The sequence below is a fragment of the Daphnia carinata genome, chromosome 3, assembly GCF_022539665.2.
Source record: "Daphnia carinata strain CSIRO-1 chromosome 3, CSIRO_AGI_Dcar_HiC_V3, whole genome shotgun sequence".
NCBI classification, from domain to species: domain Eukaryota; kingdom Metazoa; phylum Arthropoda; class Branchiopoda; order Diplostraca; family Daphniidae; genus Daphnia; species Daphnia carinata.
This window is the reverse complement of record NC_081333.1, coordinates 9,269,571-9,295,324: the sequence shown is the minus strand read 5'-3', so window position 1 is coordinate 9,295,324 and position 25,754 is coordinate 9,269,571. Positions and strand designations below refer to the sequence as shown.

Below are 25,754 nucleotides of genomic sequence, written 5' to 3'. Positions count from 1 at the left end.
ATATAGTTTCACTGCGCCAAAAACAAGAGTTCAATCTAAATTGTAAATGCATGGAAATAAAAATAGACTGTATTGATGTATGTACAGGACGCAAGTATATTTCACATATAAGCCTCTCTGGAGAATTACGTGTCGCCAGCGCTTGAAACGCTGGAGACCAAATTTACATTCAGCATTTATTGGCAACACGCTTCATCAGCTCGACATTTGCGACCCCTTACATCAGACATTCAAATGTTTTTTTTTCTTATTTCTTTTCTGTCTACATTTCATGGTTCTTGGTAAAATTGCCTATACTTTGCTGCATGGGTAATAAACGTCCTGAAATCGCATGCTGTGAGTGGCAATTCAAATGTCGAAAGCTGAATGTGCGCGTTATTAGTTAAAAGATAACGTTTTGCTTATCATTTCGAGAAAAGTAAAGTTGTCATAGTGAAATAGATGAAACAGTTGAACCCGACAGCGAACACAAAATAAAATCTAAATATCATACATCAACACAATTCATCTGTATGAATTTGTTGTTCCGAGATTTGATTGTAGATCTGATTCGTCAACGAGGAAAAGAGAGTTAGAAAAAAAAAAGATAAGGAAAAAGATGGAGAAGATAAAAATAAGCTAGAGGAAAAAATTGTACAGGACAGCAGCAGCGACGAATAGATTAAATCTAATCGATTGATGTGGCGGCTATGGCAGCTTGGGGGAAAAGAAAAGGAAGAGAGAGACCGCACTTGCAGCGTTCGAAAACGGTGAAGTGCTCTCAGCTCAAGGAGGGTGCTGCCAGCTGATCGATCAGCAAGTCCTTGCCGGCTTCAATCGACGTCGTCTCCACCGCATCGGCCGCCAGATGATTTCCGTTGATTTTGACATCGTTTGCTTCGACGTCAACGTCCGACATCAGCACCTGAGACGGTGGTGAATGACGAGCCATCGCCTGCAGGCCATCTTGCAACGGCTGGAGGCAGGCCAGGGAAGCGGATGGACTTTTACTGGCCACTTGCAGAGTCACCAATGGTGGGGATTCTTTACACAACAGAAATTAATGAATAATTTTTTTTAATGTTTTGTTAGACTTGATGTACCGATAATTTTGGCCATCAGTCCGAGGGCGGTAAAATCGAATGCGGCTGATGGCCGGCCCGGCAGTGTTGGTTGTATCGAAGCCACGGAATTTGGGCAGCCCGGCATCTTATTAACCACCGGTGCGCCGGTTGCCATCGAGACGACGCTCACGTTATTACAAGCGCCCGCTGTATGACAAGAAGAATCTAATTATTCATCATTTTAATTATTAATAATAGCAGGAAGTTTATAAATACCTGCGCCAAATGTGACAGCCATAGCATCTTTAAGCAACATGGCAGGAGGATTGTGCTTGAAGGCGTTCATCCGTCGCTGGAGGCCGCCACCATTACCGCCTTCGTTTCGATTGTGTTGTTGCTTCCGCCGGATCTGCTCCACAGGCAAGACGCATCGCCTTTTTTTCGGCAACTTGGATCGCGCCTGTGTATACATTTGAATTATTCTTCAATAAAATGAAATAATTTTTTTTTTAAAAGCGAGAGTTAAGAAAAGACGTATCTATTTTTCCTCCCCTTTTTGTTGTTACCACCCAGTGCACATTTTGAACTGTAAATATACAAAAAACGACTTAACGAGATCTTAGTACACGCAGTAAAGTTCATTGTATATACATTTCTATTTTTTTCCGACGATTCCTTTCCATTCCACACCCGTTTTGAGTTGGCTCATCATTCAGCCAAGAGAAGACTGTACAATACACGATGTTTACCCCGTGAAAGTTCTAGCGAGTCCCTTTTCTCGACCACGCCGACGTTCATTGCACGGACAAATAAATACAATGGAGAAGCCATTGCTGCTAGGCTTCTTTTGTTGTATTTGTATGTCCATACATTATTGTATACGAGAAAACATGGGGGCAAAGATAGAATAGAACATATGTCATCTACTATATCTGGGTTGCCTCCTTCCCTTTTTTGCTTCCAAAGTCCGTAAGATTCCAGTCACTCTGAAATTGTTCATCTTTTCAGAAAATGACGAGTCTAACTTTGCTCGTTTGCTTCACTTTTTGCATGGAGAATTAAATCAAATGCATTTTTTCACGTTGTAAAGAAAATCATACGCCTTTGCAACTGTCGGATTTTGTTACTGACTTGGCCTTTCTTTCCGATATCCGTGATGATTGAAAAGTTTAGTCAATGATCACGGAGCAACAGAAAGAAAGAAAAAGTTTGTGACTTTTGAATTTCTTGTTTGATAAAACTGATCAAACGAACGATACAAGACGCAAAAAAACGAAAAGGATTCCCCAAGTTAAGGTATTTGCTTTCACGCCTAGTGCATAACTGAAACTTCTGTTAAACGGAAAACTTACAACTCTTCAACTTCTCAGTCAAAGAAACACGCAGTTCAAGGAAAAACTAGAAAAAAATATTTGAATTTCCCTCGGAATTTACCTGAGTGTGGCTGTAGAACATGGAGAAATTGGAGACGATGACAGGGACGGGCAAAGCGATCGTAAGCACGCCGGCCAGGGCGCATAGCGCTCCGACAAACATTCCGACATACGTCTTGGGCGCCATATCTCCATAACCCACCTAAATAATTTAAACAAATAATGTTTCATTGTATAACCAATGAGATATTGGGAGCCACAGATTGATGCATCATATAAAATGGCTGGTCAGCGGAATGTCATTGAAAATTAATTAATATAAAAAAGAAAAAAAAAAGAGAACAATAACGTACCGTCGTCATGGTGACGATGGCCCACCAGAGACCTTCTGGTATACTCTGCTCTCCATCAAATGAAACAGTAGTAAACACGGATCGCCAAGTGAACAATGTTGTAGAGATAAAAATGAAAACAATCAACCCGTATGCCCTTACAGAACAGTTACAGAAATAGCCCGCAGTCATCGTGATTGAAACGCAAGACCGTGAACGACATGTGGAACTGATGGATTTCGGATTGCATTGCCAAGATAAACATTAGAAGACGAACTGACGTCTTATTCTATTTGCCACTGCAATTACTTTAACTTTGAGAGACATAGATCTAAACAGTCGTCTGCAGTTGGGGCGATAATAATTTATCGTTTTTGTTTCTATTGCTGGCGCTGACTGCTGTTGTTGTTATTTAGCGTCAACTTGTCTGAATTTACGTCAACATTGAAAAAAGGGATTGAAATAGCGCAACCCATTCTCTACGGCCACATCGCAGTAATAGTTTTGTCACTCAAATCTCCTTATTATTTATTCCCCTATTAGGCCCTTTTTTTCTAACCCCTCACGACACACTATTGTCTTCTACTCATTCTGTGATTGCATTAAACCATCGCTTTCTAGCACTTGTTATGTCTCTCCAACTCTACTCAATTAAAATAAGACAATTACGTAAATAAACAAAAACCTCCAGACGGGGAGATGAAATGTAGTTTGCATTGAAAGAGGAAGCTCGATAATTATCTGACACTAACGCACGCTCTCGAGATAGCCTTAGGGGGGATGTTGCCAACCAAATTTCCGGCGAGCGAACTTTTGCCTCTCTTGAAATGGGCGGGGAGAAGAAACGGTCATCGGGGCGTGCGTATTAATAGTCATCGCTCTGACATCCGCTACTCTAATCATTATTCGTGATTGCGCTTACGAGTGTGTTCATACGATGGGGGGATATGAGAAAGATGTAAGCGAACGATTCTCGAACCCTCCCACGCCTACACCGACAGTTTCTCATTCGGAGGCGGATGTCGTCCAACATTATTGCTTACATGATTGCAATTTTATCGGAATATTACGTGCATTATTACGACCTCGCCCCTTCGATGATATACGAGCTTTCAGAAAAAATTCAAATAATAACATTTTTTATTTTTTTTTACCTTAAAGTTGTTGTCGGGATTGGCCTGGAGCCTCTCGGCGTAATAGACTAAACTGGCGAAGACGACAATGCCCAGGACGAGGAAGAAGACGAGCAAGGCCAACTCTTTGGCCGAAGCTTTGAACGTGTGGACAAGAATTTTCAGGCCGGGCGAGTGGCGGGTCAGTTTGAACAGACGCAAGATTCGAATGATGGAGAAGAATTCCAATATATCGGCATTATCTACGTGATGGGCCAGCTCCTATTCACAATTTCCAGGACGTAAGGTTTCATTAGGAATTTCGCACAATATGCGTACCACTGACCTGTAAGAGAATGTCTGTGTAAAATGAGAGGGTAGCCACCAAGTCGATAATATTAACGAGCGACCGGGCAAAGATACATTTGTTGGGGCACACGACAAAACGGACGGTGAATTCCAGAGTGAACCAGACATTGCACATCTGTAATATGATTTCAATCCAATCAATTTAACGAGACGGTGTTGAATTGAAAGCAAAAACAAACCAGCTCGACGAAGAAGAAGGCTTGATGTGGTTCGGTGCGAGTCTTGTCCAGGGTCCAACTGGTCGTCCAGTTACTATGACGTGTTGGATACTGATTTCTAAAGCGGTGGTAAATGTCGAGCACTGGCGACGAAAGCGCAGATCTCGACCAATCGATTGTGACGTTCCGGATGACGGGCACTCGCAAATTAGGATGTGTCTTCAGGCAAAACGACAGGATCGAAACGCAAATGAAGAATACCGACACCAAGCCAACGATCTATAGAGAAAAAAAACATACATCAATTTTATATATGACTTTGAATAAATATAGTTAATCTATTTTTCAAATGATCGTAAAAAAAGGAGAAGATTTACGTATTAAGGTCGATAATCATAGCCCCAATGATCTGAAGCCATCAAAAACATAAATCTAAAAGAAAATAATAACCTTTTGCTTGCATAATTCAAAGGGAAAAGGGAAGATGGGGACACATCGTATAAGAGAGCAACGACGGTAATAATTGTTTCGATTTCTGTAACGATCGGAGGCAGCTAAAACCAACATAGAAAATAGCACATTGCAAAAATCTTTGAAATTCCTTCCTCTTTAATGGTTTCTTCCTTTTGATCCTTTTTTTTCTCCAATTACTGTGGTCGGGGGACGTCTAGCTTAATTTTTACTGACTTATTAATAGACCGATGACGGCGGTATGAACAAAGTGAGAAAGGCTAAAGGATGATACTGTTGCGTACAAATGAATCAACCGACTGCCAACGATCGTCTTGTGATCAAAAATCGCATGCAAACAGGAGACGATTCCAGTAAGTCTTTCTTTGTACGTGTGTGTTTCTGACTTTTTACGAATGTTAGCGGCGAAGATTGGCTGTCTAACACCAAGCTGGCTGTGATACAACAATAGAAATCCTAATGGATCATCGATCCCCCAGCCATTCTTACATTCCTTTTTTCTTACATATCGTTGGGAGCGATCCAATCTTCTGCATTCAATTCGGCGCTTTGCCTAAACGGAATTTCTATTTAGATGTTTTTTTTCTTATTGTTATCGTCATACAGTCATGGCAGAAATTCAGAATTCAATTACATAATACCAATAGGATAGAGTAAAATGGTTTCAAAGCATTAAATTTTTCTTAACGTGGGAATTGAAAAATAAACAAGCCCAACAAGTTGTATCATGGATTCGTGAGCACGTAGACAGTGATTCATCATCACACAGGAACTCGTAAGTTTTCGAGCGGGTGTCACCTTCCCGAAATATTCCCACCATCGACTCAGATTCAGATACACAACCCAGCAAGCTTTATGAATCAATTCTCTTATATCGTTAAATCTCTTATTGATTACATTGCCTAGACGAATAACGATTGAAATAAGCTTGCGCGATATTATATAGAACCAACCAGCCCAATATACAACATGAAAAAAATGGGGAAACTGTTCACGTGTTCAATATCGTATAATACAATAGCACATAGTAAATAAGCTGCATCAGATTGAACACGGGGCGCAGCACACCAGGGCCATATTTTTTTTTTTTTTTTTTTTTGCATCTCTGATTATTTTGTTCTTTTTCCTGGAATGTTGGGCCTCATGTCCGAATGGGAGTTTTGAAAAAAGGGGGGAACGAGCCTCTTTTACGTGTGTGTCTTTTGTTTCATCTACGTCTCTGCATGGCTCTCTACATATTTATGTTATGTAAAGCACCATGGTATCGACGCTTGGATCAATAACACTCGCGGTATAGACACATATCCAAAGGGAAAGATCTACCAGCAAACTGATGGGTCATGCCGCAGAAGATGATATCAAAAAACCAATATTTTATTTTATTTTTTTTTTTTTTTTATATCACATGTCTATATGATAAAGACACATCTACTAAGTGCTGTTGATGCAATGGAACTTTGAGAAAGAATTCAAACTATCGCCATGTGCGGAACAAAGAAATGTGATGGAAGTCCCCAGATCCATACACGCACTCTATATTTATTTGTTTTGTTTCTTTTGTTTTGTTTTGTTTTTTGTTGAATTCTTGGGAAGTTAAGAACTGAATTATATATAAATACCAGAAAAATGTCTATGGGGATTTCTCTTTTACCCGATCGCTGTATTCAATCCATCCCACTTAGATGGCACTCGAGTAATGAAAGCGCATCCGGCCCATCTCTTCTTTTTTTAAAACTTGACCACATTGACACTACGATGTCAAATCCTTCCACTAGCAAATCATACAGACAAAGGGCTGTGGCACTGATGGATATATTTTAAAATGTATAAAGCGTATTAAAAAGAATTTTTTTTTATCCTCTTGATCGGCAGTATCGCTCTGAGCTATATCTAACTTATTATCGTAGAAAAACGGGGCTGATGGATGAGGCGGAGAGAAACGCAGCGGCGTGAAAGAGAAAAGATGCCTGGGATATTAAGGAACTGAAAGTTTCTCGTTACAACTTGTAAGAGTTTTAAAACACTCAAACTTCGTTCAGTTACTTTCTATTCATCTTGAGCGCAATAAAGATTAAGTATCCCTTCGATAGACTTCTTTTTTGTTTCAAAAATTATATTGTAGCTGCTTCGTTCTCTCGTTGTTTGGCATGCATTGATCTACACATTTTCGTCAGTCTTTTTATTTCAGATTTATAGTCTTGGCTGTGTCACGCTTCCTTTTATAGAAAGTCTTTGATGTTGCCACTTTAATGCTGTTTCATTGTTCAATCTATTTACGTGGCTTCCGTTCACCTTTACTCCGATGGAACGCAGGAGGTGATCAGAATGAAAAGCGAAGACGACATACAACAACGACAACAGGTATTCTCAATTTTCATTTGAAATATAAGTTTTGAAAAGTCTTTGTGTCACAGCGTGTCTCAACTTCCATCTTTCTCCCGAAACGGAAAGTGTTTTAATCAATTCTGAGCTGCCAGATACTGAAGCCCCATGCGCATCATTGCCAAAATGACAGACAGCCAATTTACAGCTCGGTCTCAGACACGGAACTTAATCAACCACAAGTAAAGAAAAACATTAGGAGCATGTCTCCTAGAGACAGTGTCAGTGATTCAATACAACTTCCTGCTACATTTCGACGAAAATCTACATCAAATTTAGATTTATTGCCATTCGAGTTAGTACCCTTGACAGAAAGCTAATTCTTATTACCCTGCACGCCTGTAGGGTATATGGATACTATAAACTCGTGACGTTGGTTATACGTTTTCCCCTCGAGAGAAATAATTGAGCAAATTCGTTTTGTGGGGTACACAAAAGAAATTGAGGAAAGATAATCAACGATCAGCTGATTGGACGAAACTAATCAAAACTCATTTTGGGGGGGTTGTTTGACTAACTTTGATAGGTTTGCTTTGCAACTGACTGCAAATAAAACCAAAACTCGCTTGACGTTTGCTAGCATTTGATAAAGCCACACAAGAAGACTAGGAAATATCTTTCTATTACTAACCTTGGCGGAATTGGAAGAGTAAGGCTCGTCGAAGAGAGACCAGATCTTGGGTTTCGTCTTTTGCCACCAGTTCAGACGGCCTTTGTGATACGCCTCCTCGTAGCCGAATCTACGAGCAACTTCTTCTTGACTTGGCTTGTCCGTCTCGATATCCAACTTGTCCAAAATGGCTAATGTCGTCTGCAACAGCAGTCAAACAGTATCGATTTATTTACGGGAATTAAGCGATGTAGATCGTAGACATAATGTAAAACAAACACGATGTCTTCAATAACATGCAAAATAAACAAAACTTAAGGAAAATATACCTGGGTGTCTCGGTGAACTGTATACGTCATCCAACAGCATGGCTCCACCTGTTTGTTGATTTTCAACATGAAACAACGATAAACAAATGCCCTCTTGTTATTTTTAGGTTAAACTATCGATTTCTTTTTCGATCTAAAGAGTATCAATAGAACGTTGGTGAATAGCGATTGAATTTTCACCTGATTGGCGTCAAGGCCCCAGAATTCGAGCTCTTCCTCGAAGAGCGGACCGCAGACGTTGGTCGGGTAGTGCAGTTTGCCGGTGCGGTAGTAATTGAGGATTTGGGCAAAGACTCCTGGGTGTCGGTCGAAGAAGTATTCGTTGAGAACGGGATCGTAGTTGGCCAGGGCTTCCGTCAGCCTCGACAATCTCGTGGCCGGGATCTTTTTGAGCGTTGTGCGGTACGTCTCGAAACGGAAACCGCCCACGTTCAGAATGATGCGGTTCTCGCCGTCCATCTTTTGTTAAATATTATCGCTGCAAGCTCGATTGCCAGCCGCCTGATTTCATCAGCACCATAGATACCTTGATTAACAGGGTAATTATTTTTTTTTTTCACTTACAATGGCTACGTACTCATGTCATAAAACTATTACGTAAATTACATTTGCCTAATGATGAGAGAACCTTGAGAATCAGATCAATACGCTTTCGTCTACATTAGTGAATTGAAATCTTTCTCAAAGGTCAGAGGGGGAACTAGTTGGCCCTGGATTTATTATGGCAGACTATCCGGCCATTACATCAAGACATTTCTTGACGACTAATCGGATCAACATGGAGATTGGATAGATCAGTAAAACAGCAAACTTTTGGATGTACACATATAGTCTAACATGTATTTCAATGGCTTAGAAAATGGAAGAAAATGCCATTGAATTTGGCAAAGTTATGTACGAAGTGAACCTGGCCGATACAAACCATGGAAATAAACCAACGGTATTTTCTATATTTAATTCTTTAACTGGAAAGCCAGTGTGCCTTATGAACAGTCTAACTTTTCTTAGGAATATCCGACTAGGAAATGAAACTCGTATTACAAATACAACATGAACAAAAGAGGATGAACGTTGGCCGGTTTCATCCAGTTTCTATTGCTCTTTTGCTGCTACTTAACCGTCTGAATATTTCATCCGCTTAATGTTTAGAAGACCGTCACGCCCTTGTTTTTATTCTAGATACAGGGCCGTGCACACAACTTGGTCGGGATCTGAGGGGGAGGCCAACTAGAGAAGGCAGTCGGCTGACATTATCAACATCAAAAGCTTATAACAAAAATAATATCAGAAATAACAGGCTGGAAAAACATTTAAGTAGGTCATCGTTTTCGAGAGGCTCTTCAAAGTGGAAAAGAAACCGTTGATTACACGTTTAGGTACGGGCAACTTGTGTCAGAATCGCGTTCAAAGCGTTTCAACATGATAAAGTGTTAAAGAAAATCTAAATTATCCTAGTTTTGCCTCCAGCCACGTTTGCTGGCTATAACGAGAATTCGACTAGCAATGATTACGTTGTCCCACTAATATCCGTTTAGCTCTACGTTTAAACGATGATACGGTAAAACCGGAACATCCGGTTTTGCCTGAGGTAATCACAAATGAACGCGAAACAGAGTTGCGTGTTGTGTAGAAAGTATAGTTGCAGTCTGCGCTGTTAATAACAACGCACAGTTTCCTGCGGCTGTTTGCTTTCCGGTTATTGTCCTGTGCTAATATTGAATTTTGTTGTGTTCCAGCCGAACCCCAACGGAATATTCTGCAAAAGGAGATGGGAGCGACAACTTTTTTTGTCGTTTAACTGAGGAAGATCGTTTCCAACAAGAAAGAAGAAAGACATTTTGTGTCCAGAAAATAAAGACTTGAATTATTATTATTTTCTTCGAAAACGAATGCGCATAATGAAACGCCTATTAACATAGTAAGTATACGCTCAAATGGTGCATACGATAACTGTTGAAAAATAATTCTCAAGAACATCAAATTTTATATGATTATATATCATCGAATTATTATTGTTGTCGTGAAAACTGCATTTCCTTCGCAATGCGACATTATCAACAAATCTTTAAACAAAATGGGGGAAGTGGAAAAAGCTTTTAGTTCTCATAAGTTATTCCACAATGCTGACATCTCTTCGTGACACTAGGCGGAAAAGCTCCAACTTGTTTCCACACTTCCGTCGACCCACGACGAGACCTTCATTACGCCTCCGTAGAAAATTCGATATGAAGCAAAATAGTTTCACGGTGGATATGGCTCTCTTCGCCATTATACATGCCAATGTAATATTCAAACCCGACGAAATTGACAATTGGTTCTTTATGGAATGGAGGGAAAATGGAAGGGAAAATGGACTTTCGCGTCTATGGAGTTTCGTTTGAAATCAATAAGGGCACTCCGGGGCTAAAAGCAAACAGGAAGATATACAGCATCGTCTCTTTGCCTGATTTCTTTTTCTGCGTCCCACCTAAAAACGTCCTTTTCCGCTTAATAACATAAAATCTTATACACTATGGACACATACGCCACTTCCACCAATATAGAGTTTACTTTTCATTCTGTCATTGAGACCTTGTTTTGTTGCACACTTCTTTTTGTGCTGAACCTAAGAGGATAAGAGTTTCCTGACGCGTTTGGTCGGACTTTACACAGCGCAAAAGTACTCAGAAAATATTAAGCGAATTTCGCGGGAAAACATTCAAATTTGAATTGTAAGTAACGATTATACTACTAGCCATGGTAACTGAACTTCTACGCGGTGTTCCAGGGACTCTCTTTGAAATGCGGGTCCATCTTTTGACTAGGAAAGATCGACTAACCTCCTCGTTTTCTGACGATCTTTAAGATTCTGGAGCTGTTCTTTCAACTTAAAGTGAAGGGATGGCTTTTTTTTTAGATGTTAGCTGGCTATATCCCAACGGTACATGATGGCGATCTATTTCCATTGGAAAGCACTTGATCATGGCAGGTCGTAGATATCTACTTGAGGTACACTTGCATCCGTCAGCATTTCCCAATGGAATTTGTTTGCCAGTTTTTCTTTTTGGTAGTTGGCATAGCGAGAGAAAACTACCATTTCCTCGTACGTGTTAATGGAACCTGCATAGTTTTTATACAGTGTTCCAGTAAAAACAAGATTATGCGCGTCGTTTCTAATGGTTATATCCGTGTTTCGCTTGCGGGTTATGTTCGTGCAAAGTGTTCTGTTAGTGATTGGGTTTACGATTCCTTAAAACAAAACAAATGATACGGAATGATGAAACCTCAGTCTCCATGGCCTCATTTGCCATTCCTAATACTATAGATCTTTTACTGTGTTAGGTTACAGATCATTATTCACCATTTAGTTCGCGTTTTAATTGCCGTATCTGAAGGCATTAAAAATAACGAAGATAGTGGTAATAGGTAAATAAAACGATTGGAACAGCATATCATTCTTGATTAGAAAAGCGGACTGTGTGCGGGTTACATTCGATGACAACTGGAAAAATGAAGGCTACGCTGGGCGGAATAATTATCACGAAAATCATAGTGGGCAGGAGAAAGTCTTAGCCATCCGTTTCTCGCTGGCCATATCCAATCGACGAAGAGAGTTGACGATGTAATAAGTTCCAATAACGAAGTACTATCTGTACAAAAGTTCCATGCCCTTATAAATAACAAGCGTCGGTCACGCACCGTCATTCCCAATTAGTTTCTGGCTGGCTAGTCCCTCTTTTCGGTTACACATGGCCTAGGCTGGAGACTCTAAAGCCTTTAAAATAGGGACGGAACCGCCGGAAGCGTCCACGTTGAATGGGGGAAAGGACAGAAAAAAAAAGAGAGTTCAAGATCGTTCGACACATTCAAGTTATTTATAGGAACAGCAAAGGATAGGTTTCAATCTATTTTTTGCTTTTTCATCAAGTATCATTCCACCCACTCGCTTCTGTCGTTCCGCTTCTCTTGGAAGACGAGTTTTTTAGTATAGAACTGTGGAATTTATTCAATGAAAATGCAAATGAAAAATAGGGGCGTTTTCTGGATACCTATTCTTTACCCTATCCCTTTTTTTTTCTACGAAACCCATCATATCTATCGGATTGTGTCAATCAATTTGGAAAACGAAGCATAAAATTGGCACTCCCCTTGCTGCTGGCGGGGCCATATCAACAAAACTGTGAATTGCAGCTCGTTTGATTCACACACGCAACTGTACACACAAAAGCTTCTATAATGCTGTACTATTCCATCCTAAAACAAACAAAACACATTCATATTTTTTTTTTCTGCTCATATACCCATTTGAATATTTATACTCCTCCAAGGAGGCTTTTGTATTGTCGAACGGCATAAATAAAGCGATGGCAGAGCTGCTGTAAAAACATTTCTATCGTTGATTTGTCTTTTATAGCTGAAACCAAACGGGTCTGGAAGTGAACTACAAATGAATTTCAAAATTATGCATTTGCTGCGCTTGGTTTCACTGATACAACGCTACTTAGCTTATTTAATTCCACAAGAATTGAAGCAAAAGTAAAACGCAGAATTAAATAGTAATTCGAGAGAATCACACTCGACCTGAAGGCAAATGCTGGGCTATGCACGTTCATAAGGACCTACGTTATTTCTTGATCTTTTCTCACGATTGGTTGTACTCTGTGCTCTCTCTTTTGCTGGGAGAAAAAAAGGAGGGTCCTTATCGTTAGGATTCAGCAAGACGACGATTCATCATCATCGGCTTATGTCCACAATTCCCGCTCAGCTCGACCGATCCATTTTCGGTCCTGTAGAGGTCGAATTATAGAACAGGGTGTGGCCCGACACGCCACGGAATGTGTAAATATACAGGGGGCCAGGAACAAAAAAATGGAAGAATAATTCTCTATATTGTTAGGGCTTGTACACGTTCAACTGCTGAGTGGCTTTCATTTTAGATAAGCGTCTATATATTGTATGTAATCAAAATGTACCCGACCACCTATCAAAAAGAATAAGAGTTATCCTTTCCTTTTTGCTGTTTGTTTTCAAAAAGATTTCTCGCTTTGCATGCGGAAGGTTAATGCGAAACGATGACTGTCCATGCAGTCAGGCGATGACAAGGACGAGGCGACTTGATGATCTGTTACAAGTCGGCACGTCTAGACGTTAGCGAACCACATCAAAGGAAATAATAGGCGCATGGGCTCGGCATATAACGAGAAAAAGATCAAAAATAGAGAAGGAAAAAACGATACGTGTCTGTGACACTTTCTGCACTTGCCCATTATCGCGATGACTCAATGTCGGCTCATAAATAAAAGCCTAGCGTTTGTTGATTGCTACAAGAAAAATGCGAATTTTGCGGAAGTTCAATCACTTTCCCCGTCACAGAGTTACAGTTATGCGAAAACTTTACAATCAATACACAAAAAAAGAATATACTGTATATTTCTAGAAAAACCATTTCTTTTCTTCAAGCCCAGCTTAATAGTCCTGTCACTCACTCTTTCACTTCGACAAGTTGGTCGCCAGCCGAGCGTCAGTAAAAGGTAAAGACTGGGATAAAAAAAAACTTTTTCCCCTCGCCTGAAATCTTGGCGTCGAAAAACGTCCTCGTCTAAGCGGAAACAAATCCCAGCAAAACAGAAAAAGAAAAAAAAAGGGCTTTGAATCGAATAAAAATATATATGCACACCACAAGAAAGAGAAATAGGGACCTTGCCGGATATGGTGGACACGTTACAGTTTTCCCGCACTCCATAATCTCCCCATTTCTTCACGGTTACCAACTTTTTCCTTTTATCCTTCACGCTGGATATTCCGGTCGGCTGTTTTGGACAGCATATTCTATCCTTGTCACCGATTCAACATTTTGCTGTCTTTTCTTTTCCTGTGCCATATGTGCCTCGTGTCGTAGAGAGTTCTCTCTGTCCGGAACTAGTTCGAGGATGGGACCATCCGGATCAAATTCCGTTTACATAAATATATATACATTTTTTTAAAACTTGGCTTCCACTAAATGGGATGCGTTTGCGTAAAAAAATAGTTGGAAATAAGAAGATAAAATTTTAATATAGAAAAAGGCACATTCTTTGGTGGAAAGTAAAAGATATAGGGAAAAAATCCATGACAACCGGATAGACGATCCTTCAAAGATCACCACACAATGCCATACGTTGTTATTCCACTTTTTTTTATTTTTTAAAGTTTAAGAGAGAGCAGCTGGGTATTCATCTCCAGGAAAATATTAAAAGAGTAAGGCACGCATACGTTGCTTCTTCTTCACTTATGAAAACATGTTACAATCCTTTCGTTTAGCCGCCTAGACGAGCGTTTACATGCTAGGATTATTTTTCTGTTCGACGTCTGTTGCAGAGAAGAATCCCCCCGTTTATTCTGGAATACCTTACAACGTTATTGTTACGTGTTCCAGCAAAAATCTCGCGTATATCAAGCTTGGCAAATATGAAAAATGTTAATCTCACAAGAGTCGTGCATGCTACATTTCGTTCGTTTCTGTCGCGTTTGTCTCATCCACTTTCTTTTGCATTTCCCCTTTTTTTTTTAATTTAAAAGATGCCAACCTTTCTGTGCGATACTTTAGCTGGCCTAAACATGACGCGACTGTTAACGAAGCTGGTGCGCTGGTCAGCTTAAGGAAATGCTTACAAGACATGCCGAACAGGGGACAAGAAGACGGATGAGATAAGCAAGAAAAGGAAGGGGGGGATAAAAAATGTATATCTTTTGATTTTCAACAGAAAAATATGTAGATGTTAAAATAGAATGAGGAACGTTTAGTTGCACGCATTATTTGTAAGATTCACTCGTTTTTAACAGTAGAAATCATCCACCATAATTCCTTTAAGAGAACTTTCGTGTGATCACTGCAATAGATCGAAATTACACAAAGAACAAAAATGAAAAGGCGTTAAGGGGCGTTTAAGCCAAACAATCCTAACACGACATTTAACAAGAGAAAAGCGGATCTCTCGTTCGGACCATTAAAACACAGGAAAGCGTAGCAACGAAGCGTCTATCAGATCAAAAGATCGTGTGAAGCACTGCGTCAAGCGGCGGCTGGACCGGGATAATATAGCACTGCACTTTTTGTGTGTGGGGGGGTTGTTCATCTTATTCCAGCATAGTGCCTTGGTTAGCAAAGACTATCGTCTCCCCAAGATTGGATTGCATCAAATGAATGGAAGCGAAACGATTGGAGCAAAAATTATACTCTTGTTTTGGATTGTTTTTCTTCCGATTGACGGAAGAAAAGATCTTGTCCGCAATCTTTTCGCCGCTGTCAGCCGCTTTATCGATGGCCACAAGAGATTTTCCACAACAAAAATTTTTCCATTCCCTCTTTTGTAGAAACAACGGACTATTTGATCCAATCGATCGTGTCTTTTTCTTTTATTCGTTTGTCTAGTTTTGTTCGCTCTTGGATGAACGCACTTTTCTACATTACGATTTTTTTTTCCTCGATTTCTTTTTTTCGGATGAAATAATCCTTTTATTCAATTTGAGAGTCCCCAGTCACATTCGGCGTGTTCTTCCGACCAAATAGATCGCCTCCAGAAAGTTCGTTTAACCCTTTTTTTTTTTGTGTCTGTGACGTAGCATTCTCTCACCGTCATTTTCTTTTTTTTTTTTTTTGCTTCCATTTCCATTACGAATATTTTTACCTTGTCTCTTTTTTTGCTTACCCCACCTTCATCTGTCTTCCGATCAGCGACCCACCTCCTTTTGCATTCCCAGTTTGACGTAAGCCATTTTAATTAGTTCAACCAGCATAGCGAAAGTTTCTAGTTTTGACAAAAAACGAGATTATTTCTAATTTAAAAAGATGAAGAGACCAATAACTTGAGTAGAAAAACAGCGTATTGACCCGATTTGATCTGATTTCTTCATGTCGACTAGATCCCACGGCCAGTATAATCGATTGCTTTTATGGCTGGCCCTTTTTCATATCAATCTTTGTATGCATTCCTAACGAGAGGAAAACCTTTTCATTCCCTATCCCCATGTCAAATCCAAAAGAAATTGATCAGCTCTTCATATCTATTGGCTTGAAAAAGAAAAATAAGAAGACCGCCCTCCTTTTTTTTTTTGGAATTTGTACGAGAATTTCGCAGATGATGTTGAAAGCATTGCCGTGGGGTGAAAGACAGTTCTCGGAATATGATTCCAGCAACAGGAATAAAAACACAGATGGATTCCATTTTTTACACAAAATCAAATAACGTTGGCACTAGCCAAAAGAAATTATTTGAAAGTGATGAATATCTTACCTGAGTGCCGTCGCCATGGCGAGAAAAGAAGTGCGAATGACTTGAAGTTCGTGGAAATGATGCAAATAATCCCTGAAAACTGCGCTGCACTGTGTGTTAGTTCACGATTTTCCACGAAATCCGATGATTTAACCGCACTACTGATACAATGCAGACAGAGCGAAAATGGTCCGCATGCATCGGGGCGTGATGCTCGAATGACCTGTGAGATTTTGCCCCTGTCGGGTTTTTAAAGCGCGCTTCTCGTCGTGCATGGGGATCAAGAGGATAGGAAAAGGAGGAGGTAGGAGATTGCTCAACCTGAACGAGAAACGCTTCTTGGCTAGTGCGGCTGCGTGCGCGCACTACTCCAACATATCCTCTAACGGGTGGCACTCCATTCCACTCAACGGGAGTCGCGGACGCTTGTTGCTTCGTTTACCAAACGGATATTTACTTTTATGCCAATCAACAGCCGAGCTGCAGATCCAACAGCGTACCTGCCGGCGATGAGAATTTACACGTAGGATTAACACGCTCCGCTGGACAACCTATTCCAAAATGGAACGTCAAATCTAATTGATAACGTTTCATCCGTCTTGGATTTTTACCGTAACAATGCGGCGCTGATTTCGTTCGACAGATGGCCAGTAATTAACGCTCGTGGCTGCAAGGCTAGATATATATGGGAAACGCAACACATGACTATGATTAAGCACTAATGGAAACATTTTTTTTTTTAAATAAAAAGCCATTATTACACGATCACTAGCTGCAGTATCCAAGGAGGCCATACGGAGGTACGGTTTACAATGTAAAGGGTACACAACATCAAGTGTGGATTGTTTTTGTACAGTGTTAAGATTCTTTGGAGCAGATCAGCTGTTAAAATTGCTCGATTTCAAAATGTTGCAAATGAATTGGTACCAGAAAGGCGGTATGTATCAATGCGTCGGGGGAATGTACATGGCACCTTGTCCGGTACCCAAGTCCGGTCGTGACCGAAACCATGACATCTTCCACTCCAGCGTTTCTTTCAACAGTTTTTCCTCGTCTGGTGTCAATTTCAGCAAAGTTGAGACAGCCCGTGTTAAATGCTGGGCCTGTTAACAACCATTTGAAGATGTTAGGAAAAAGGCAAACTAAATTATTGTGAAACAAGTAAAGGGAATTACCTCATACTCTCGACTTGTTAAGAATTTGAATATGACATGCTTCAGGTACTTAAAATTCACTTCTTCCATTTCACTTTTGGCAGGCTGAGGGGCTTTTGATAGAATGGGACTTTTTGGTGCTATTGGCGACGATGTAGGCACCGAAAGACTATCACCGTCATTGTTTTGGTTCTTCAATTCCTTTTGTAGTGTCTTTTTCATGTCCGCCAATCGCTGTTGTTGCAATTTGATGGTTTTGTTCTTTTCAGAGAACGCTGCTTCCAATTCAGCAATTTGTGACCGTAATTTACAAGTGCGCTCCGAGTTCTCGTCTCGGGCTTCGGCGTCTGTCAGGAGAAGTTTAATTTGCTGGTTTTCCTTCTCCATGTTACTAAATTTATCCTGAAGTTCATAAAGCTCCTTCTCGGTCCGCTGCAATTGCTGCTGGCTCAATGATACTTGTTGTGAAAGTTCAGCATTCCGAACAACAAAATGATCTTTTTCTTCTGACAGCTGGGCAATTTTGTCTTTCAAACTCAAATTATGGGTTTTTTCCTCTTGCCAATTCTGCGTCATGGTATCAAGGGCCGTTTTCCCCTGATCTAAATGCCTTTGCAACCGTTGAAGTTCACAATCTTTTCCTATCTGTAATTAAATCGAATGGATAGAATAAGCGGCAATATGACAGAAAATAAACACATCAGTTTACCAAGCTTTCTTCAAGTGTTTTCAGCCTTTCTTCATATTCTATTTGAAGTTGCTTTTGCACATTTTTGTGTTCTAGTCCATCAACATGGGATTCTTGGATGCCCCCTTCTAAATCTGATTTTTGCCTGTTTTGGTACATTTCCTCATTGAGACGAATTTGAACTTGAAACATTTCAATCATTTCATCTTTCTTGATCAATTCTTTTTGGAGTTGATCATCCTTCACTTTCATGTCCTCAACTTCAACACTGGCATTTGATAACTGAGAAAAAATAACAGGTTCAAATGGGGAAAAAAAGTTTATTTTGGAATAGTAGAAACAAGTGTTTACCAAGAGCTGTAGTGAGGCTGATTCTCGTTTATTTGATTCTTGCAACTCTTTGAGGCTCTCTTCAGCTTTCAGGCATTTATCCTGATAACCTGAAGCCATGTGACATTATTAATATTAATAACATCAATAACTCATCAACTTATACAAACCTTTCAATTCTTTTATTTCTTCTTCCATTTTTCTTTTCTGTTGGTTGAGCAAATCCCGATCTTTTGCCACCTGTTCTTTTTCATGTTCTTGCACCATAACTTTTACTCTCCATTCATTTTCTATTTCCACTAATCTCTGCTTCCATTTTTTCTCTGCAGCTATGTTTGCATCAGCTTCATCTGATCTGACGCCTCCCTGCATCGAGGATAAACTTGTAGTTGATCCTTTCTGGGACTGCGATGAAGCCGCAAAATTATCATGAGACTTAATTGAATTCGACGAAGCAGATTTTTCGGGACCTCCAGTGACATTTGAGAAGCTTATAGAATTGGCTAACTTGTGTAGGTCGGAGCCTTCTAGATCTTCAACTTTTTTCTTTAATTTCGCAAACATTTTACACTTCAACAGTTGTTTTCTGCCAGAGATTTGTGTACACTAACCGTAGCAGACGGTACAATTAAGCGATTAAACAGCAACTCGAAAAGAAAGAAAAACTCTGAGAGAAATGGTTTTGGGAAGATACCATCTGTACAACAGCCGGCACCAAGTGGACTAGATCACCTTATGTCTCTTAGATTTGAATTGGGATAGAAGATTTTCCCGGAAAAATGGGCACTTTCTTTTTTAAAAAGTTCGTCATCAAGGGACACGTCACTAAGGACGCAAGCATCGGAAGCTCTCCGCCCACACCCTCCGGTCCCAAGATAAGGTTGACTTCTTTACGGATCTTTAAAAATACAGTTATCGTTGTATAAGAAACAACATAAATCAATATGATCCAATAGTTGCTTATGAAGTTCTGAGATTTTTACAAGCCCTCATCTATGGGAGAATTTGAAGTTGGCAGCCGCCTAGCCCGTGCCTTAGCGACTTATGATGTCCATGGCCCAGAGATGCCGTTAAAGTCGCCTTGTTTTCTTTCGACAATTGTGATTTTCGAGGGTTTGTGATAGTCTGTAGATGTTTGAGCACGGTTGCAGTGTTTAATAGCTAGATATACTATTGGATGGATAACCAGTATTGATTTGCTAAACCTAATTATGGGTAGCTTATTATATTTACCAGTTATTTGGCTTGCCGCCACTGGTTGGTTACTTCTTATGACCACTGTTTTCGTACCCGATTCAGAGGCTATTCAAAACTTAAGGGTATAACGAATATTTACTACTTACAAGAAACCATTGCTTACAGAGGCACCTAACTTTGCGGGAATTTCTTTGCCAGGATGTGCTAAAATTTCCAGGAAATCTTGAGGAACTGAAGACTTTAACTGAGACATTACTTGAGTTTAAGAAATTCCACCCATTATATGTTTACATTCTATTCTGTACAGCATATCTTTACAAGCAAACTTTTGCAATCCCAGGCTCAGTCTTCTTGGTAACTCTCTACAGTAATTTTTTAAAACATATATTAATGATGTAGTTATTTTTGTTAGAACATTTTATCTGGAGCACTTTATGGAACTGTTAAAGGAACATGCCTATGCTGCCTGTTAACAGCAACTGGTGCCTCCATGTGCTATCTCCTTTCATTGCTGTCAGGAACTGATTTCATACTCAATACCTGGCCTGAAAAAATGAGCCACTTAAGGGCACAGGTAATTATAAACAAACCCTTTTTGTTTAAGAACTTATCAATTGATGCTTGCTATGCAGATTGACAATAACCAGGAGAGACTTCCATACTTTCTGCTGTCACTGAGGCTTGTGCCTGTCTCTCCCAATTGGTTTATAAATGCGACATCTCCTATTCTTGGAATTCCTATAAAAATGTTTGCTGTCACGGCATTTATAGGTCTAATGCCATACAACTTTGTATGTGTGAAAGCAGGAAGTGTGCTGTCTGAACTTACATCAGTTAATGATTTACTGAATTTTCAGATGGTATGCAACTTAATGCTTGTGGCAGGAGTTGCATCACTTCCTGGATTTTTAAACAAGAAACTGCAAAAAATGTCTTAAAACCATTAATGTATGTGAAATGTAACAACCCCCTGTTGAATATAGGAATATTTGGTACTCTGTACCATTTTCAACACACAATTTTCCATGGATAGTTAACAATTAATATATACTTTACATGGATTTCATCTGGGCCATAAGTTCTTCGAGACTGATATTGGCATCAGCAGAGTCGGGTGACCCTTCTACTACCTCTTCAGCAGCAGGCAAATCGTACGCTGCATGGATTCCGGGTGCTATTTCACTGCGAGCTCCCTCGACAACGGGTTCTGATTCATCAACCAAAGAAATTCCTAGATAGAATGGCGCGCAAATTAGAAAATAACCATACGTATTAATTAATTCGTGTCATGTAGTTGAATTACCCCATTCATTGTCTTCGTGTATGATGGCGGCTACTTCTTCGCTTACAGTTTCCTCCACAGGATTTAGAATTAAGGATTCTCTTTGCTCTTTTTGTCGCAAGCGGCAATAGTAGTCATCACATCCATCGTTTGGCTTCATCATCATGGTAGGGAAGAAATCTTGCATTGCATTGTAACCCAAGTAATAACTCACTTGGCCAAATTTCAGCAAATATCTAAGAGAGAAAACTTACGCAAGTGTCTTTGTAAACGTTATAGGAAAATAGACAGCCTTTACTTTAAAGTGTTTTGAACCAGAAATCCGGCAACAATAGCCATCGTAGTTGGAAGACTTGCGGCACATACTCCGTCCTTTTTCAATGTCTTCTCGTCTATATTTGAAGCCACAACTAGGGGAGGGGCACACTGTAAAATTCAAAATTACAATGTCAGAATTATTTTAGACAGAAAATCTTTTGATATATCTTACAGCGAAGCAGGCAGTTTTCCCAGGAATTAAGAACTGTATGTGACCAGAGACAGCATTTTCAGATACACCTGATTCAAACCATATTTGATTTATCTCATTGCAAGCGGCATTTATGGCCATTCGGGCTTCGAAGTTGTCCACACAGCTTAGAACTAAATCTACGGGACCACTGGTTAAACTTCCCTCTCTGCAAAAATAAAATGTAGGTAACTAAACTTGAATTACATTTTCCTTCTAGCAATACGTTTACTTGAGTCTCCCCATGAAGTGTTGAAAGTTATCCATAGTTGTAATATTATAATTATGTGTTTCAAACTGCACATCTGGATTGATGAAAGTGAGGGTGTTGGCTGCAGCTTCTACTTTTGACAAACCAGATTGATGAGGTTGGAAAAAGAGTCTATTCATATTGGCCAGTTCAACTTTGTCATAATCAAACAGAATCAACTGTTCAACAGAAATTGGGTTATCATGACATAAACATTTGTAGCTTATAATCTTACTTTGCCAATTCCACAACGTGTGAGCATTTCAGCAGTCACACTGCCAACTCCTCCAACACCAACTACTGCCACAGTGTAGTCCCGGATTTTCTCATAGTTTTCAACAATCCCCATCCGTTTTAGAGCCATTAGTCGACTAGGTAGATAAAGGTAAACGAAAATATTTAGGTGTCAAGGGAAATGCGAATAACGTCTTTAACAGTGAGCAACATACCTGTACGGATTGGAGTCCACCACTTCAGATGACATTTGACTGATTTTCGGACGTGCCACAGAAGATGTCTCATTTTTTAATTTCTCAGCTTTAAGCTCTTCTTCTAGTTGCTCAATTCTTTTCTTTAAATCTTCCATCTTTTAGCGATTTAAATAATAGTCCTATCTACTTTCACTTATTGTTAACGTAATGAAAACCACTGCCACCATCACCAAACATCCAACAGCTGTCAGTATAGAAAGTCCCCGGCTGTCTGCTTTCTAAAAATTTAGTGTGGCACCAGTTCCCGCGACATCTGGCCAACTTTCATAGAAACAGGCCATGTAGTTTATTCTCTCACTTCTGTAAAAATGAATGAAAACCTTCTCTACTCTAAAGTAATAAGGAAAAAAAAACAAAACAAGAATAACAACAAAAGCAAGAAAAAATAAAATGTGGATGGAAACGTGGAAATAAGTAACTTTTCAGTCCATGAGCATTGCTTACAACAGGTGGGCGACATCACGTAAGCCGACGGGCAGGCGCGCGCTTTGCAAAATAATATTGACTAAATATCTTTTTTACAAAAAAAAAATATTTAAATAGTATAACAACACAGATTCGAACTCGTGACATCGGCATGACAGCCACAGACTTTGCCACAGCGCCATATTTCAATCACTTGCTACATATATAAGCTACCTTTAGAGATGAGAGACACCGAAAGCAAAATTTGGTTGGAATGTGCGGTCCTGGCACCGTGGTTATCACCCACGCTTTGTATTCTGTCGGCCCCGGGTTCAAATCCCTACTCCTCCAATTTCCAAGCCCTCCATGCTCTCCTCCCACCACCCCTCTACGTCATCATTCAAGATTCGCAAGATTCTTCATCTCTTCGGATTACGCAAGATTTGTCATCTCATCGGATTACATCTACACCAAATGCTTTCAAGAAAGAAGAAAAATGAAGAGCCATGCCTACAATATGGGGCTAAAAATGGCACAAAAAAAAACGATCTGTAGTACCGTTCACTACATTGAAGATCGTCCCACAAACTCAGGTGGAGAAGGGGTAATCGGAGCTCGTAGGTTGTTCGTAAGCCTCCCCATGGCCAATAGGTTCATGGATGCTGGCAGCTAATCATCGAGGGACGTGACCCCCTTCGATACCGTTTTTTGTTACTTTGTACGCTTTCCACCAGTAAGAAAATATGAGAATAACGTAATGAAATATGTAAATAACGAATTATTAAGGAATAGCTTTTGTTTTAAAAAGTAAAATGAAACTAACTTTTCTAAGAGAAAACCAACTAACCTTCCTTGAGAAATAAGAAAAGCGAGCTGTGTGTATTCCAATTATAAATAAAGACGTATTCACTTAAAAAAAAAAAAACAATGATAATTTTAAAAGAAAGAAATCGGCTCCTTCCGCTTTCATAACCTGGACAATTTCAAACGAGCGTATATCCTAAAACATTAATGGTTTTGTGAGTTATTGTTGAACCGCCGTCTCCTGCGGGCCAAAATGAAATCTCTTGTTCCACTATGAGGTGACTGAGACGTGGATGCAGCAGGACTACCATCGGTTCCCAATCGGAAAACATTTGGCAAAACAATTTCTGTAGATGATCCTTTATTGACCACACTAATTATTCATGTTATTTCATAATGATATTATAACCTTTACCATACTTGTGTTTGTGCTGGCTGAAGAGGCATTAGTGGCAGCGGATGCATTTTGTTGGAGTGAAAAATACCGGCTTTCTCTCTGATGCAATTCAAAAGAAGGACGCCCCTCTGCAGTGCCTAATCGAAACTGAAAAACCGCGTTAGATTGTGTCAATTGTCATTAAATGAAGTTTAATTACAGGATTCTTGGTAGGTATAGGACCATTTTGATCTTTTGCGAGCAAGCAGTCAAGTAAAACAGTTGGCCATTTAGGAATGTTTTTGTCGTTTCCGAAGAAATTGTTGAAATCAAGTTCTTTGCGAAGGTGTGGTACACAAGGCAAGTCAAGACGCGTATTGAACCAACCCATATTGGTGACTTCAGCTGTTTTTTCCACGGCCCCAAATTCTTCAAGTAATTTTTTCGTAACGGCCTCCTCTTGCAAGCTATCGGTTAACAATCCAAGGTCGCCTTCTTTGTTGATGGAAAGTTGCATCAGCTTCTGTATGCTGATAGTGATATCAGATACTCCCATTATGCCACTTAGGTGAGAAATGCGTGAAGCATTGGCTGTTCGTAGTTGCTCTATCATTTCTTGGTGAGCAGATAGCCAAATGCTCATTTGGTCCAGCTTTAGGCCAATTTGAATCCGATTTTGTAAAACGGCTTGGTCACACGCCCTAAGGCGAGCAGATATTGATTCCACGTTAAGCTGGATATTGCTATTAAGAAGCTGCGGGTTCATGACAATAACTGAATGCTTCTCAGTGGAACAATTCGGAGATGTTCTTTTTCGGCATGTAAAACACCAATTTAGGCTGTAAAAAGAAAGGTCGTATAGCATTAAAAAAAAAGAGTGTGAACAGAGTCTAAGCATACGCCTCATCATCGTTTTTATGTAAAGGTTGTTCTAATTTCAAAAGATACAGCTTATCACTGTTGGTTGGAAGGCTATCAATGCCGGCTGAACAGTTCGTTGGGCAACGACAAATTGGGCAGGTGACACGTTTGAGTGTTCTACAACGAGAAATCCTCTGGAAATAGCAACAACGATAATTTACAATCAAAACCCATCTACAAATTAACGTGATGTCATCATACCTCCAGACAGAATCTACACACTGTGTGACAGCAAGAGACGAGATATTTGGGCTTCTTTTCGTCTTCGTCGAAACGTGATAAACAAACTGGACAAGTAATCGCCTCCTCAAATTCAAGATGTTGTTGACTTGTCATTGTTTCCTGAACATAACAAAGATTTGCAAACAAAAGTGGTATCTTTACTACATTTTACATCTTAGCTGAGGTCTGCTTTTAAATTCTCACTAAGTTCAAATAATATGGTGTTCAATTCAATTCAAGCAAATGCAATGCATATTGGCTACGGTGACACACTTTTAAGAATTCACGAAGCAAAATAATGTTGCAGGCAATCGTTGAACAATTGAGAAAGATGAGCTAATCCAAATTCCAAAAATACAAAAAGGCCTTACTTGTCTGAGCAATGTAATGCTTAGTTGGGTCGAATATTCGTAATCACAGTTTAAACAACCGATGAAAGAGATTATCACAGTAAATTCTTGACTCAAGTAGATTTTCAGTATGATTCAATCGAACCAATCCTTTTCTTTACCGAGTTTGGATCCACGAAGTCTACGAACGAAAAATTCTCTGTGATGAAATGCCCGAACATAATTCTCAAATTGAAAACATATTCAGTCTTGCACGCAACGTTGCCAATATTGGTTTTTCTAAAATCGTTTTTCAACGTTATGCAGGTGCAGACTAATGAATCGCTTTTATCGCTAAATTCAATATCGTTTTGCATCGATAGGTGA

At 39.8% G+C, this 25,754-nt stretch overlaps 5 protein-coding genes across 6 annotated transcripts; 1 reads left to right on the top strand and 4 right to left on the bottom strand.

Annotated features, from left to right (window-relative positions):
* Positions 1-72: 72 nt before the first annotated feature.
* Positions 73-17,084, bottom strand: LOC130685521 (potassium voltage-gated channel protein Shaw-like). The gene is made up of 13 exons (XM_057508829.2): positions 17,022-17,084; positions 16,432-16,961; positions 8,360-8,705; positions 8,180-8,227; positions 7,872-8,051; positions 4,409-4,666; positions 4,207-4,344; positions 3,903-4,142; positions 2,770-2,814; positions 2,478-2,618; positions 1,320-1,503; positions 1,083-1,250; positions 73-1,023 (listed from the first exon to the last, which is right to left on the bottom strand). Exons 3-13 carry the CDS (start codon positions 8,636-8,638, stop codon positions 761-763), a joined length of 1,944 nt encoding a protein of 647 aa, XP_057364812.1. The 5' UTR covers positions 8,639-8,705; positions 16,432-16,961; positions 17,022-17,084; the 3' UTR covers positions 73-760.
* Positions 17,085-17,121: 37 nt separating this feature from the next.
* On the bottom strand, positions 17,122-19,227 carry LOC130685531 (golgin subfamily A member 1-like). The gene is made up of 5 exons (XM_057508842.1): positions 18,753-19,227; positions 18,604-18,692; positions 18,274-18,534; positions 17,586-18,209; positions 17,122-17,513 (listed from the first exon to the last, which is right to left on the bottom strand). The coding sequence occupies exons 1-5, from the start codon at positions 19,144-19,146 to the stop codon at positions 17,355-17,357; spliced, it is 1,527 nt and encodes a 508-aa protein (XP_057364825.1). The 5' UTR covers positions 19,147-19,227; the 3' UTR covers positions 17,122-17,354.
* Positions 19,228-19,676: 449 nt separating this feature from the next.
* LOC130685552 (transmembrane protein 41A-A-like) lies at positions 19,677-20,778 on the top strand. 2 transcript variants are annotated; one of them, XM_057508866.2, is made up of 5 exons: positions 19,677-19,770; positions 19,819-19,901; positions 19,978-20,133; positions 20,192-20,353; positions 20,412-20,778. In XM_057508866.2, the coding sequence occupies exons 2-5, from the start codon at positions 19,854-19,856 to the stop codon at positions 20,715-20,717; spliced, it is 672 nt and encodes a 223-aa protein (XP_057364849.1). In that variant the 5' UTR covers positions 19,677-19,770; positions 19,819-19,853; the 3' UTR covers positions 20,718-20,778. The 2 variants fall into 2 exon arrangements, with proteins under 2 accessions (XP_057364849.1, XP_057364848.1); XM_057508865.2 differs by having other exon boundaries at positions 19,679-19,901.
* LOC130685539 (ubiquitin-like modifier-activating enzyme 5) lies at positions 20,710-22,520 on the bottom strand. Its single transcript, XM_057508852.2, has 7 exons — positions 22,269-22,520; positions 22,055-22,190; positions 21,802-21,998; positions 21,552-21,738; positions 21,360-21,487; positions 21,083-21,297; positions 20,710-21,010 (listed from the first exon to the last, which is right to left on the bottom strand). The coding sequence occupies exons 1-7, from the start codon at positions 22,403-22,405 to the stop codon at positions 20,832-20,834; spliced, it is 1,179 nt and encodes a 392-aa protein (XP_057364835.1). The 5' UTR covers positions 22,406-22,520; the 3' UTR covers positions 20,710-20,831.
* Positions 22,521-23,567: 1,047 nt separating this feature from the next.
* On the bottom strand, positions 23,568-25,585 carry LOC130685538 (uncharacterized). The gene is made up of 6 exons (XM_057508851.2): positions 25,410-25,585; positions 25,018-25,158; positions 24,796-24,950; positions 24,116-24,734; positions 23,940-24,063; positions 23,568-23,878 (listed from the first exon to the last, which is right to left on the bottom strand). Exons 2-6 carry the CDS (start codon positions 25,150-25,152, stop codon positions 23,724-23,726), a joined length of 1,188 nt encoding a protein of 395 aa, XP_057364834.1. The 5' UTR covers positions 25,153-25,158; positions 25,410-25,585; the 3' UTR covers positions 23,568-23,723.
* Positions 25,586-25,754: the final 169 nt, after the last annotated feature.

Excerpts from the sequence above, each read along its gene's own strand:
- LOC130685552 (XM_057508865.2), top strand. The coding sequence starts at position 19,794 with ATGGGTAGCTTATTATATTTACCAGTTATTTGGCTTGCCGCCACTGGT. Across the intron at positions 20,134-20,191 it reads TCCCAGGCTCAGTCTTCTTG|AACATTTTATCTGGAGCACT; the intron begins GTAACTCTCTAC and ends TATTTTTGTTAG. Across the intron at positions 20,354-20,411 it reads TGAGCCACTTAAGGGCACAG|ATTGACAATAACCAGGAGAG; the intron begins GTAATTATAAAC and ends CTTGCTATGCAG.
- LOC130685531 (XM_057508842.1), bottom strand. The coding sequence starts at position 19,146 with ATGTTTGCGAAATTAAAGAAAAAAGTTGAAGATCTAGAAGGCTCCGAC. Across the intron at positions 18,693-18,752 it reads AGAAATAAAAGAATTGAAAG|GTTATCAGGATAAATGCCTG; the intron begins GTTTGTATAAGT and ends ACATGGCTTCAG. Across the intron at positions 17,514-17,585 it reads TAACAAGTCGAGAGTATGAG|GCCCAGCATTTAACACGGGC; the intron begins GTAATTCCCTTT and ends GGTTGTTAACAG.
- LOC130685521 (XM_057508829.2), bottom strand. The coding sequence starts at position 8,638 with ATGGACGGCGAGAACCGCATCATTCTGAACGTGGGCGGTTTCCGTTTC. Across the intron at positions 2,815-3,902 it reads ATCCCGACAACAACTTTAAG|AGTATACCAGAAGGTCTCTG; the intron begins GTAAAAAAAAAT and ends GATGGAGAGCAG. Across the intron at positions 1,251-1,319 it reads GGCTGTCACATTTGGCGCAG|CGGGCGCTTGTAATAACGTG; the intron begins GTATTTATAAAC and ends CTTGTCATACAG.
- LOC130685539 (XM_057508852.2), bottom strand. The coding sequence starts at position 22,405 with ATGGAAGATTTAAAGAAAAGAATTGAGCAACTAGAAGAAGAGCTTAAA. Across the intron at positions 21,739-21,801 it reads CACTTCATGGGGAGACTCAA|AGAGGGAAGTTTAACCAGTG; the intron begins GTAAACGTATTG and ends TTATTTTTGCAG. Across the intron at positions 21,298-21,359 it reads CTGGTTCAAAACACTTTAAA|ATATTTGCTGAAATTTGGCC; the intron begins GTAAAGGCTGTC and ends TTTCTCTCTTAG.
- LOC130685538 (XM_057508851.2), bottom strand. The coding sequence starts at position 25,152 with ATGACAAGTCAACAACATCTTGAATTTGAGGAGGCGATTACTTGTCCA. Across the intron at positions 24,735-24,795 it reads CATAAAAACGATGATGAGGC|CCTAAATTGGTGTTTTACAT; the intron begins GTATGCTTAGAC and ends TTCTTTTTACAG. Across the intron at positions 23,879-23,939 it reads TTCAGCCAGCACAAACACAA|GATCATCTACAGAAATTGTT; the intron begins GTATGGTAAAGG and ends TGGTCAATAAAG.